At 49.6% G+C, this 14,039-nt stretch overlaps 1 protein-coding gene across 1 annotated transcript; it reads right to left on the reverse strand.

The window, feature by feature from the left end:
* Positions 1-9,445: 9,445 nt before the first annotated feature.
* Positions 9,446-13,829, reverse strand: ACTL8 (actin-like 8). Its single transcript, XM_011934050.1, has 2 exons — positions 13,463-13,829; positions 9,446-10,744 (listed from the first exon to the last, which is right to left on the reverse strand). Exons 1-2 carry the CDS (start codon positions 13,808-13,810, stop codon positions 9,992-9,994), a joined length of 1,101 nt encoding a protein of 366 aa, XP_011789440.1. The 5' UTR covers positions 13,811-13,829; the 3' UTR covers positions 9,446-9,991.
* Between the last annotated feature and the right edge of the window lie 210 nt (positions 13,830-14,039).

The raw sequence follows: 14,039 nt of genomic DNA on the forward strand, positions 1-14,039 counted from the left end.
CAAGGAATGTTTTCTCATCTTCATTTATAAATGAGAAAACTGAGACTCACAGGGAACCCAGATTTTCAACTGGATCTCTCATTTAAAAACACAGGCTGAGGTCTCTCCACTCCATTTCACTGTTGCCCAAGGACTCTGAGATGAAGTTCCCTGGACTCCAGTAGCTGTGGTTGAGTTGAGAGAGATAAGGCTCAGCCTCCCCCAAATATCCAAGAAATAGAAATGATGCTCCAATTCACTGTATGCAAGAGCCAGGACACAAGCTGAGCTGAGTACATCACAACCTGTTACATGTCACAGCCTAAGGCACAGAACTATGAAAGCTCCACCAGCTTCCAGATAAAGCCTTGCTCCTCAACCAGGCATTCAAGGCCCCCAGTTCCAGCCCTATCCCTTACCCACCCTACCTGTGCTCTTAATGGAAGCACCAAGACACCATGGTGTCTTGAGCCAGATGATGGTGTCTTGAGCCATAGTGTCTTTGAGTCAAGCTAAGGCCTCGGTCTGCTCATCTATAAAATGGGGCTAATATTCCCTGGCTTAGATGTTGAGCCAGATCCCTTAGTCAGATGATGGTGTATTAAGCCAGACTGAAGAGAAAGGGAGAGAGTCAAACCAGCAAAAAGTGCCAAGGTAGCAAGATGGTCAGGGAAGGAGGTAGGGAGTGTGCCCAGAACATTCCAGCATGAGGGAGAACAGGTGACAGAGCCTTAAATGATGGCATTTTGGATGGGAAGATCAGGTGGTAGGATCAAGAGTCTAGACCGAGAGCCCCTCAAGGGTAGGAGCCGTTCATCTGTGTAGCTCCAGTACCTATGCCATAGTAGGTGCCTAATAAACAGAAGTGAGGGTTGTTAAATAACATGACCTAACTTGGACCTTGATTCTGCTATTAAGCAGCCAACTTTGACTGCATCCTGTCACCTCCCTCGGCTTCTTCTTTATCACTCTATCAGACCCACCTTTGCACGACGAAAAATTCTACCAGGCAGCTAACTAAATATACATCCCTGCAGATGAGAGGCTTTCAAACCTCCTAGAAAGGCATCTCCATCAATGTACTCACAAGACTATACCAATCTTTAGCTCAATGCCAGAAAATTTTACAAGTGGATCACCTCAATACCTCCTGCTGGATGCTGGAGCCACATGCCTTTGTTTGGTTCTCAGAAGAGAAGGAAGAGTTGGCTACCCATCCTGTGTGTAGATTATAGATACATCCTCAGGGAAGGAAGATTCCATCACCAATTCATTCGATAAACATTTATTGAGCAACTATTATGTGCTGTCGCTGTTCTAGGCACTGGGGATACAGCAGTGAATGAAACAAAGTCCTGCCTTCATGGAGCTTACATTCTAATGGAGAGATAAATCAGAAAAAAATCGAATAAATCAGGGAGAGGAAAGAGAGGAGCTGTGGGGGCTTTTACTTTTTAATGGAAATGGGGGTGGTCAGGGATGTCCTCTCCAGTAAAGTGGCATTTGACCAAAGACTTGAAGAAGCAAGAGAATGCACCAGCAGTTGTCTGGGGAAGATGCTGCAGGCAGAAGGAACAGCAAGAGGAAAGGCCTGGGCAGAGCACACTTGGCAGGACCAGGGAGCAGTGGAGAGGCCGGTCTAGCTCCTGGGGGGCCTGAAGACAGAGGGAGGGAGAGGAGAGGCTGTCAGAGTGGACCAGGAGCCAGACTGAGCAGGCCCTTATAGGATGCAGTGGGGACTTGCACTTTTTACTGTGCATGAGATGGGAGGGCTTTTAAACAAAGAGGCTGAATGGCCTGACAAGGCCTTTTACAGGTTCCCTGTGGAATGGAGATGGAGACAAAGTTGAAGCCAGGGCAGGCTGGTAAGAGCTCCTTGCAGGAACCCAGGTGAGAGACGGTGGCCTGTGGAGCAGGCGAAGAGTGGCAGTTTATGGAGTCTGAAGTCAGAGACAACAGGGAAAGTGTTTATCGTGACTCTAGCTTATCCAAGGTGAATCTGACTTTCAAGGTCATGGCCACCAGGTCAACAGTTTAGCCTAAAGGAGTCCTTGGCTGACACTGACATCCTCCCTTTTGATTCCGGTCCTCCAGAAGCTGGAGGAGAGGCAGCTTTTCACATTAAAACTCTTACTCAGTGCTTGGAGGAGAGGCCGGGTCTGAGCCTGCTCTGAGACATGCCATGCGGCTCTCAGGGGTGTGAGGCTGAGGGCGTCCATCTACATCTGGCAAGATGCCGCTCCCTGCAGCAGAGTCACCAACTCACGGCCTCCAGCCACAACTGATAACCCCAGACCAACTGTGTCTGTTAATGCCAAGGATCCCCTATGAAAGCAGCTGAAAAGATGAGTAAACATGATCGCAATCACCATAATAACAGCAGCAGCAGCCAATACTCTGCACATTCACTAAGTGCCAGGCCCCGCGCTAAGCATTCTGCTCAAGGTAAGCTCAGATAAGCTTTATGAGTCATAGGGTAGATACTGCGATTATCCCCATTTTAGAGATGAGGAGTTTGGAGCTCAGAGACACTAGGTAATCAGCCAAAGGTCACACGGCCAGACAGTGACAGAGCCAGGGTGGAAACTGGGGTCTCTTCTCCAGCCTTTAGTCTTCCAAACTGAGCGGCTCTTGGCTGAACGGACCCTCCCAAGGGCTCACCAGGCAGATCTAACTTGTTTTACCTCCTCATCGCCTTGGCCCCGGCTCCACTGTCCCCACCCTTCTCCTCCCAGACAGTGCCAGCCCTCAACAAGTACCCCCTCTCCCTCCCCACGCATCGACAGTTCCACCAGCTCCCCAAGTCAAAGGCTTACCCATTTCCTACCTACAGCAAGACCACATTAACTCCAGGTAGAGTGCCAGGTGGTTGGAACTGGACGTTGCTTTTAGAGAGATGAAAGCCAAGTTGGTCTCTGCTTCCTGCAGAGACAACAAACTCATACCTTAGCCAGGCCCTCAGGGACCATCTCTAATGACTATGCAATGACTAAGGTGTTTGATAAAATAACAGGACCACAGGAAGATTGTTTCTGCCACCTCCATGGCTCCCTTTTGGGCCAGGCCCTGTGCTAAGTACACAGCCACACACAACCCTGCAGCACAGCTGGGGCTGATGGCCCATCTGTACCATTTTGCAGATGTGGAAACTGAGGCTCAGAAAAGCTAAGTAACCTGCTCAGGGTTTAGCAGTTAGTTGGGGGTAGGGGAAGGGGGGTGAAACAACAATCTGCAGTTTCACTGCCTACACGGCCCACTATCCCGAATCACACCAGCTAGGTGAGGGAATGCGTCCCGAATCACGTTCTCCAGCAGGTTAAACATCACACCTGCAATTGTGCTCTATTTACTTTCAACCAACCCATTCTTTTCTCCATAAACCAAGCAGCATCCTACCCTTGTCAGAATCATCAAAGGCCCAATTAACCCTGAATGCCGTGGTCCCTCCTCTGCAAACTGCCCCCAAAACCATGGCATTTCAGGATGGGAATATTACAAAGCTGGTGGAAAACCAGCCCAGCAGGCAAGCAAGCATTCACTCTCCAGTGACCCTGTGGGGAGAAGGGAAAGCCCACATGCGTAAGAAAACCACCCACAGCAGCTAAATTCCGACTGCCAAGCCTTTATTAGTGGTGATAAAAGGCAGCAAAAACAGCACAGGGCTTTCTACTCCCAGGTGGAGGCTGCAGGCTGCAGTTCCAGGAATTAGTCATGTTTTGACTGGTAGAGTTATGGAATTTATAATGGAGGCCCTGGAGAAATTAAACCCAGATTACGGCCAACCCCTTCCCCCTGCCGAATGTCTCCAGTGGGAGCAATATGGCAGAGCCCTCAGCCCCTCCAGGAGACTGATCTGCTGGCTGGAAGAGCTGGGCAAAGATCATGACCCCACAAGCACATGGTTACAGAGGAGATGGCTCTGGCCTACCCCCCACCTCCCTGGGGGTGTGTCTACTCCCATCAAACCCTAAGGAGTAGGAGTCAGATCTGTCCTCCATGTCCCCAGCAGCCCCACCCGGTGTTCGGCAAGGCTTGTCAAGATGAATCTGTGTCTTCAGTTCATCAGTGTTGTCCTTCCTAGATGAAAGCAATGTCCTCTCCCTGGAGGGAGGTAATTGTAGAGGAGACAACCACAGATCTAGGTAATCAGGAGAATGGCCTGAATTTGGGCGAGTGTCGTTAACTCTGCATGAATTACAGAAGAAGAGTAGGATCCACCTCTCACGCTCTGATTTTAGGGCCTCTTAAAACTCTAAAGATTCCTAAGATCGTTGTATATCAAGATCCTAACACCTTAGTGGAAAAGTTAATCAAAAGGACAGGATGAAAAGGAACCTTTCCTAGTAGCACGAATGAGTGCTGGGGCCCGTGCATCACTGTGGAGGCTCCTGGTGTCCTTAGTCCTGAATTTTTGTTGCAGACAGTGATTCAGGGTGAAAAATTACCTTTATTGAGCACCTACTATGTGCCAGGCTCTGCTGAGCCACTTTATAAACATCCTTCAATCCAACAGAGCCTAGCAAAGGGCCTAGGGCACAGAGAAAGTACTTACTGAATTTCATTGAATGGATAAAGGACTAATTCCCATATCAGTCTTATGAGTTAGGTATTATTAATCACCACTTTACAGATGAGGCCATGGAACCAGAGAAGGGCAAGTGCTCTGCCCAAAGCAACACAGCTTATAAGTGAGGAACAGAGACTCCAGCCTGTGTCTGCCTAACTTCGACAACAGAGTTTGTCCTCTCCGCCAGGGTTCCTGCTTTCTCAGAAGGGACTGGCTTCTTGGAACCAGAGATCATGAATGAGAGGGGAGAGGAGGTGAGAAGCCCATGGGAGCTGTCCAAGACTTGTAGTGCTGAAAGGAAGAGCTAATGGAACAAGCACAGATGTACACAACTGATGAAGTCTTTCACTTCGGGCTGCCTTTCCTGCCATAACCCAGGCACTAAAATAGCTCCAAGATTGATAAGTAATGGCAACCATTGCTGGAGGACAGGGAAGACCTGTTAGCCCCTCAAACTCACCATGATCCCAAGTATCACTGAAGCCAAATTCCCAACCCAAGACATCAGAAGGGAACAAGGTCCCAGGCAATACAGAATTGTTAGCCTAGAGTCTAGTGAAATACCTATTTCATGGTGTATGTTATCACCCTTGTCTGATCCCTCTCTGAGCCCCTATTCTCTGAGCTACACCCAGAGCCCTGTATTCTCCGGTGATATCACAATTCTGCTACAAGTCTGTCCTTGGTGTGACCCCGATGTCCTGTCAACAACCACCTTCATCCTTCCCTCCCCTCATTCCCCAGCCATTCCAAATGTTCCATCTATTTAACCCCCCACACCAGGGTGTCAAAGGCAACCATGGGGGTGGCAGTGGGAACAAGCATTCCAAACAAAAGGAACAGCATCTGCAAAGTCCTGTTCCTCTGGCAAGAGCCGCCTCAGGCATCACTTCCAACAGAGGACACCTCTGGCTGTCTATCTCTCCCCGGTGCCAGGTACCTCCGATATCTGTGATACGTCCGTGTCCAGAATGCGATTCTACTTCGTCACTCCATGTCTTAGTCTGTTCCTGCTGCCATAGCAAAATACCACAGACTGCATAATCTACAAAGATTAGAAATGTTTGGCTCACAGGTCAGGAGGTCAAGATCAAGGCACCCACAGATGTGGTGTCCGGTGTGGGTCCACTCTCTGATTCCAAGACCTTACCTTATCGTTACATCCTCCAGAAGGGATGAATGCTGTGCTCTCGCATTGTGGAAGAGTGGAGAGCCAGGCAGCCAAGGTCCCCTTTTATGGAGAATTAGTCCCCAGAACCCTCATGACAATCACTTACTTCCGAAAAGGCCCCACCTTTTCACCACCACCACAATGGGGATGAGGTTTCAACATGAATTTTGTAGGGACACATTCACACCACAACATTCAGACAAGAAAAGAAATTACCCTGCAATGCCTTCCCCCAGGGAAACTAAGCCAGCGCTTTATGATGTTTTAATCACGTTGTATCACTAGCATCTATCTGTCTGTGACCAAGTAAAGATAAAATGAGCCAAGTGTGTGCCTAAGGACTTGGCCGATAGAGGCTGGTATGTACGAAATAATAGCTAACCTTCATGTGACTGGCGCTCGCTTAGTGTTTTATGTATGTTAACTCATTAAAACTATATGGTAATCATCAAAGCCACACCGAGGGAGGCATCTTTGTTATGCCCACTTTACAGAGAGGCAAAGTGAGGCAAAGGGAGGTTAGGAGAACCAGAAAGCAGCACAGCGGGGACTGCAGTCCATGGAGTCTGGCTTCAGAGCTCATGCGCTTGTCCATTTTCACCATCTGTCTAAGAAAAGGCCCTGGAGGTGGGAAAGGCCATACACTTTTCCTCTAGAGGCAGGAGGATGCTCAGTGTCATGTCAACTTGGTTATCAGCATCAGCAGAACCTAAACCTTTTGCCAGGGTTATCCTGGGGAACTCAGGCATCCAAAGCCTACCCACATCCAGATGCAAGGGTACTAAGCCCCAGCCTTGGCAGCAGAAATTGGCAGAACTGTATCCTCAGAACTGGGGATGGGTCGCCTGGGGGCTCTTTCCCTTTGTCCCCTCTGCCAGCCCCACCCAGCCCCTGACCCAGCTGCCAAGACCTTGCCTCCTTCCCCCCTGCACCTGGCTGCCCCTGGCAGACAGCCCCAGACCCCTCACAGAGGATGAGCCTCCCCAAGCTCTGAGCAGCTGCCAGGCCTTGCTGGAGCCCGGCAGGCATCTTCTGGGCACCACGTGCCACCCCACCAGGCCTGACATGCCAACAGTTCCGCATTAGGTTGATGGCCCCGCACAGCCCATGGAGCTGCTATTTTTAATTTAATTGGAGAGTCAGAGGAGAGAGATGGTACCCAACAAGGGAGTTTTAAAAGCTTTGGGGGTGGGGGAGGGGGGAGAAAAAGTGAAGAAAAGTTCATAATTATACACTAGGCAACCAGATTTGATGCTTGAACAGAAAGGTTAAATGTTACATTCAGAATGAAATGAGGAAAAGGGTTCTGATGACGGTTGCCCAGAGCTAAGTAAGGAAAGAAAACGCCCCTTGCCCATCTCCCTTCCAGGCCCTCCTTTTCCTTGTCCTACATTTCTAAGCTACCCCCACTTCTGCCTTTTAAGGCTCAGGTGTGTACAAACATAGGGGTTTCAAATGCAAAGATTGCTGCCCAGGGTGCCCACGCCTCGACTGCTATCCAAAAGCAGCTTTCACACAAGCCTGGGAAAATCAATACATCTGCATCTCAGGCCAAAGGAACCAAGAAGGCCCAGAAAGCTGAGAAGGCAGCCTGCCACTGTCGGTGATAACACAGGCTTTAGTACGGACAGACGTAGATTCAAAGCTCTCCTCTGCCAAGGAACGAACATTGTGGATCAGCTCACTCAATACCTGTGTGTCACCTCTTTCAGCTACCTCCAATTAATGAGCCAAACAGAAATCTGCTGGACCACAACTTTCTAATAGCAAGTGACAGACCCAGATGAGAGACTCTCTTCATGCTTCCTTCTCCTGCAGGAAATACAGGGGGTGATGCCTGGAGCTGCCACGGCCGTTTTGTGACCACAACCCAACAAGCCTACACACTGAAAGTGGAGAAATGGAAAGATAAAGAGAGACCTTGGTGCCGTAGACTTGACACTGTTCCCCTGGAGTGTCTACTGGTTGCCTGAGACAAATAAATCAGTTTCGGCCACTTTTAGCCTAGTGTTCTAGGCATGCTGAATCCATTCCTAACTCTGACAAATCATGATTAGCTTGAACTTGAGTGTGAACTTGAACAAGTGCTTAACATCACTAATCTTTGGTTTTCTTATTTGCAAGTGGGGACAAACATCACTCATTTCACAGTGTGCCCGTGAGGATTAAATGTGACTCCATTTGTAAAGCTCTCACCACAATGCTTGGCAAGTGATGGTAGCTGCCATTGTTATCAACACTCATGTTTAATAGGCGAGTGACAACTTAAAAACTTGAAAGTCACTTCTCTTACCTCACTAGCACATCATAGCTTCAAAGTGGGTTCTCATCCCCTATCTTAGCTTGTCTTCAACCCCAAATCCCTGACAGAAGGTGGTTATTACTTCCTATTTTATACTTGATAGACTCAAAGAGGTTAAATAACTTGCCCAAGGCAGCTCAGTTCGTGATAGGGCCACCCTGAAACTCAATCTGACACCAAGTCTGGGGCTTGCACCAGGCTGGTTCTGAGTGGGTCTAAGAATCGTTGTTCCAGGCTCCCACTCTTTTCCCTGGGGACTGCTGATGCTTCAACTGTGGGAGCAAACACATGAGAATATGGCTCACGTATTCAAAGACAAGGTGAGCTGGACTCTGCCCTCCAAATCTTCTTCTACTTGCCCTGAGACATCTGGGTTCCTTGAGCTCCAGTCTTCCAAACTACACTTGTTACTCTATTCCAGCTCTTAACATTAAGGAGCCAAGAATCCCTTTCAGAAACCGCTGGACAACACTGTGGTTGAGAGCCCAGGCTGGGTTCAAACCCCAGTTCTGGCACTTAACAGAAAACACATTTCATTAAATAAATTGTATATTGTGGCTCCTTTCTCTGTATTAGTCAGAGTAAGCAAAACAGTTGCTGTAACAAACAGCCCCACACTCTCAGTGGCTGAACATAGATTCTTCATGCCACAGGCTAGCATTGGTGCGGTTGGGCAGGGGTTTCTGTTCCACCTAGGCACTCAGGCTTCTTCCATCTGCAACTCTTGCCATCTCTTGCCATCCCCCAAGGCTTACACATCCTCCCCATTGACCCATCCCGCAGGCTGTGAAGGGGTATTTTTAAGGTCAGGTGCATGCCAAACGGGCCAGAACTGAGCCACCTGGCCCTATATAACTGCTGAGGATTTGGGAGCATTGCCTCAGTGTGCCATGGAAGGAGAGAACACAGTTACTGATGGTCCCTAGCAACCTCCTCTCAGTCCACTCCATTGAAAGTGGCCATCCCTCCACCTCCAGATCACATGACCGTGTCACATTTGATTCATTTCATTCTTCATCATCAGAAATATTTACGTATGTGCTGTCTACAATAGATCCCACAGGATGCTGTAAGCTTGAAACCAGAAACCTTGTACATCTTTCTCACCTCAAGTCTCCAGTGTCCAGCACAACTCCTAAAACACGGTAGGTACTTGAATATTCATCAGATATATATCAAACAAATACAAGTAAGAAGGAAAACTTTAAACAGAATATTGGGACACCTGGGATGGATGGATAGAATGTGGCAGTGGAAGAACACGGGGTCCAGACCCTTGCCTATTTGGCTCAGTGGCGCCACTGTTCACAGGCCCCAGACACTTCAGGGCCCGCCCTGGCCCCTACCTGGCTCTCTCACACTTATACTCCCTGAGACTCCCCAAGGGGCCGCCCACCCTACCCCCATCCATCACAGGAGCCAGCGCTGCTTCCGAACAAGTTGTTTATTTGCAGATATAAAACAAGGTCCAACCACAGGAGGCAAGGGCATCCCAGGCTCACCTGCAGCAATGCCTCCCTGGTCAGAAAGGGCCTGTAGGACCAGAAATGTCAACTCTTCCCCATCCCCTAGTCAAAAATAATTGGGACTCCTAGCAGAAGTGTTACCCCAGTTAAAACCTACTCAACCAAGAAGAATGAGACAAACCAAGGGAAATGTCAATGAAAAACCAGTGGCTCTTGGGCATGGAGATGGCAGTCAGCCACTCATACTGCAATGACAGGCCACCCTGGAAAAACCATCCCCTGCAGGGTTTCCAAGGATGACATCTTGTCTTTCCCCTTGGGTAGGTCCCACTCTTGCAACAAGATAAAACCTTAGAACCTAAAAAATACACTTACGCCCCCAGAATTCCAAAGCCAGCTCACCCCACCTCACCTCATTCTACCACCACCCAGAACATTTTGCTAAAATTAATCTGCCCGTGCCCATCTAACAGGAGGAGCCCATTCTCAGGAGAGAGCCGGTAGGGTCACATCCTCCTATGCTCACCATACTCCTCTCGGGACATCCACTCAGACTGGCAGGTAGAAAGGTGAGCCACCACGGACGCTCCTAGCCAGACACTGAAGTTTCTATTGGAACCCGCCCAGACTGTGGCCTTGGTGGAAGAGACACAATCCCCCATCAGCTCCCTGAACAGGCGCTTTGTGAACCCGGGATAGAGGGTGTTGCCCCCGCAGGCCATCACATGGGAGACCAGCAGGGGGCGCAGGGAAGTCTCGCAGGACTCCACGGATTCCACGATGGCCCGCGGGATGCTGGGCCCTGGCTGCTCGAACACCTGTGGGCTAAAGAACATCTCAGGAGCCACCCGCTGCATGGGGGTCAGCTCTACGCGGGAGCCGTCTGGGAGCTGATAGGTGTTGCTCTCATCCAAGCCACTCTTCTGCCTCTCACGGAAGTCCAGGGCCTCCCCCAGATTCTGCGGCACGTAGCACTTGTTCATCTGAGTAATGGCGACCGTCTCCAGCTGAAACAGGCTGCGTCTATCGCAATCTTCCTTAAAGAGGCTCTTGAGGAGATAGGCGGAGAGATCCTGGCCGGCGAACTCCAGCGTCTTGCCACTGGCGGGCAAGGGGCGGCCCTGGTAGAAAGGCTGCACGCGGGTCAGGCCGTAGCCAGAATCAACCACCACTCCGGTCAGGAGGCCAGAGGCATACAGGGACATCTGCAGCTGGTCGGCCAGGAGAACGGATGGGACATGCAGCAACTCAAACAGGATCTGCAACAAGGGAGAATTCACTCAGTGCATTTCCCCCAGCCTGCTCAGCAGTCAAAGCTGAAGTCAGCACAGAGCCACGTCCTCGGGGGACTCTCGGGCTGCCCCAGGATGCTGCGCCCAGGGACCCTGGAGCTCATGCAGTGAGGATAAAGCAGCAGCTCTAAAGGATTAGAAGGGGAGCTGGGTTTGCCCTCAGGAGCTTGTCTGGTCATGGCCATTCAGAAGATCACTTTGGTGGCGAGGTGAGAAGAGCTCTGTGGCTGCAAGAAATGGTTCTGGGACTGGCTGCAGGAGCGACATGGCCACGGGTCACATGTGCAGCCTAAACCGCTTCTTTAGAAGAAGGAAGAACAGATTAGAAAAGAAACAAGTGTTGCATATTCACCACTGCCTCCGAAAAGTGGAGGAAGACTAGAAAGACGGCCGGGCGCGGTGGCTCAAGCCTGTAATCCCAGCACTTTGGGAGACCGAGACGGGCGGATCACGAGGTCAGGAGATCGAGACCATCCTGGCTAACACAGTGAAACCCCGTCTCTACTAAAAAATACAAAAAAACTAGCCGGGCGAGGTGGCGGGTGCCTGTAGTCCCAGCTACTCCGGAGGCTGAGGCAGGAGAATGGCGTAAACCCGGAAGGCGGAGCTTGCAGTGAGCTGAGATCCGGCCACTGCACTCCAGTCCGGGCGACAGAGCGAGACTCCGCCTCAAAAAAAAAAAAAAAAAAAAAAAGACAGACAGACAAGAAAGATAAGACAGACAAGAAAAAAGACAAACGGGTGGAAAGAATGAAAAAGGAAAGAAAATGAAAGAGAAAAGAAAAAAAGGGAAAAGATGCTCACTGCCTGGGAGCAAAAGCCTTGTTTATTCTTTTTTTTTTAAATAAAAACCTTACAAACGTCAAGATAAACCTGGAATTTGGATATTTACGGTTTGCCAAAGACCCTGGGCTGGTTTTCTCCCCCTGCCCCTCACCCCCTGAATCTTTACAAAGTCTCCCTGCCCCCCATTCTTCAGCTCTGGCTGCCTTCCCAAGGTTCTAATCCCATAGAAGCAGAAAGATCACAACAGTCAACCCTTCTGTGGCCCCAACCACTTACTCACCGCTTCAAGCCCCCACAAGCCTGTCATCTCCCCTCAGTGGGAGGGGGCTGTCTCCATTATTACTCTCAGAAAATTATCCCCCCACCAGCCATTTCTCAAAATAGCAGCCAAGGTCCTCTTTTTCAAATAGAAAATCAGATATGACTCCCCCATTTAAAACTCTCCATTTAAAACTCCCCAGGAACTTCCTATTCACTTAGAGCAGTGGCTGGCAAGCATTTTCTGTAAAGGGGATAGACAGTAAGGGTTGCCAAACTCAGCAAATAAAACTACAGGATGCCCAGTTACATATGACTGTCAGATCAATAATAAATAATATTGTAGTGTAAATATGCCCCATGCAATATGAACCATACTTAAATACTAAGACATTATTTGTCATTTATCTGAAACTCAAGTCTAACTAGGACATCATGCATTTTATTTAACAAATCTACGATAGTACATATTTTAGCCTTTAACTTGATGTATGGTCTCAAACAGTCTCTGCTGCAACGACTTAACTCAGATGCTGCAGTACGAAAGCATGCTCTGTCAAACCCTAAATATCAGAATTCCTGTTTTGTCTTGATGTTTGGAAAGTTTTTATTTAAAAAATAATAATAGGGCTTTGCCTACCAAGCAATGAGCATATTTTCTTTTTTCCTTCCTCCCCTTTCTTACACAACATATAAATGAATGTGTGTGGCTATGTTCCAATAAAACTTTATTTACAAAATAGGTGGTGGGCCGGATTTGGCTCACTGGGTTGCCAATCCTTGATTCAGAGTAGAATCCAAGCACTACCCACAGCCTACCAGGCCTACAAGGCCCACCCTCCGCCAGCCTCACCATCCTACTTACCTCTTGCCACTCTTGCTGCTGAAATCACCTCCGTCGGAGAAGCCCTTCCTGAGTACTCTCTTCAAACAGGTTCCCCACCCCCAACAGTCCACCATGATCCCATTTCATCACGGTTCTAGAACTCATCACTATCTGGAATTATTTGTCAACTCCTTCATGGAAGCTCTACTGAGGGCCAGAACATGGCCTATATCAGCAATTATGGAATCCATAAGCAAATAATCCCACGTCTTTCTCCCTGGTAACAACCCCCTTTCCACCGAGCACTTTGGTTGCTACATGTCCGTCTGCAGGTGGGGCCTCCACGAGCTCCCTTGCTTACAGGCACACCAGGCACTCACTAGGCTCTTGGGAAATGTTTGTGGGGCAATTTGTAGGTTTCTTTTTTTTTTTTTTTTTTTTTTGAGACAGGGCCTTGCTCTGTTGCCCAGGCTAGAGTGCAGTGCCATGACCTCAGTTCACTCTATTCTCGACCTCCCAAGCTCAAGTGATCCTTGTAGCTGGGACCACAAGCATGCACCCTACACCTGGCTAATTTTTGCATTTTTTGTAGAGACGGGGTCTCACTGTATTGCCCAGGCTGGTCCTGAACTCCTGGACTCAAGCGATCTGCCCACCCGCCGGGGACTCCCAAAGTGTTGGGATTACAGGCATAAGCCACCACACTCAGTTGGCAATTTATCTTAAAAAGCAGAATTCCTGGTGCCCAATCAGTCCAGACATAGTGTCAGTCTGTTTCCTGCTCCCAAGTGGGAGCAGCCCCCGGAAGGCCTCACCTCCAACATCTTCTTTCGGTCCGCAGGCTCCTTCAAGGGGGTCTCCGTGATGATCACAGGGGGGACCTCGTGCTCCCGTTTGTGGTTCTCCAACACAAATGACCAGAGGTACTGCACGCCTTCCCAGTTGAGGATGCGGCCCCGCTCGATGGGGTAGCTAAAGGTGTCAGGATGGCAAATGTCGATGCCCAGGCTCACGCGCCTCCGCGCATAGCTGGGGCCAGGGTTCTCCTTGCACGGTATGTAGTTCACGATGTTCGGGAAGACCATCTGAGGCTCATTCCAGCCAGCCGTGCCAGCCTTCAAAAAGCCAGACCCGTGGTCAATGATAACGGTTCTTGCAGCCATGGCAGAGGCAGAGGTGGGTGGGACCTGTGGATGCAAAGGATGGGGTTAGTTGTGCAGGCAGCCTATGCCACCATAAGCAGCTTCCCCCTGCTTGTCCTTCCCCCTGCTCCCTCTGAAGCTTGTCCACTGACCCCTCCAAGCCTTTGCACAAGCCATTACCTGAGCCTGGAACACTCTCCCCATCCCAAATTCCCAATCGCCCTACCAGGCTCCCTATTAGGGCCACGTC

This window comes from Colobus angolensis, unplaced genomic scaffold (assembly GCF_000951035.1).
Source record: "Colobus angolensis palliatus isolate OR3802 unplaced genomic scaffold, Cang.pa_1.0 Scaffold130, whole genome shotgun sequence".
NCBI lineage: Eukaryota > Metazoa > Chordata > Mammalia > Primates > Cercopithecidae > Colobus > Colobus angolensis.

Excerpts from the sequence above, each read along its gene's own strand:
- ACTL8 (XM_011934050.1), bottom strand. The coding sequence starts at position 13,810 with ATGGCTGCAAGAACCGTTATCATTGACCACGGGTCTGGCTTTTTGAAG. Across the intron at positions 10,745-13,462 it reads ACCGAAAGAAGATGTTGGAG|ATCCTGTTTGAGTTGCTGCA; the intron begins GTGAGGCCTTCC and ends CCCTTGTTGCAG.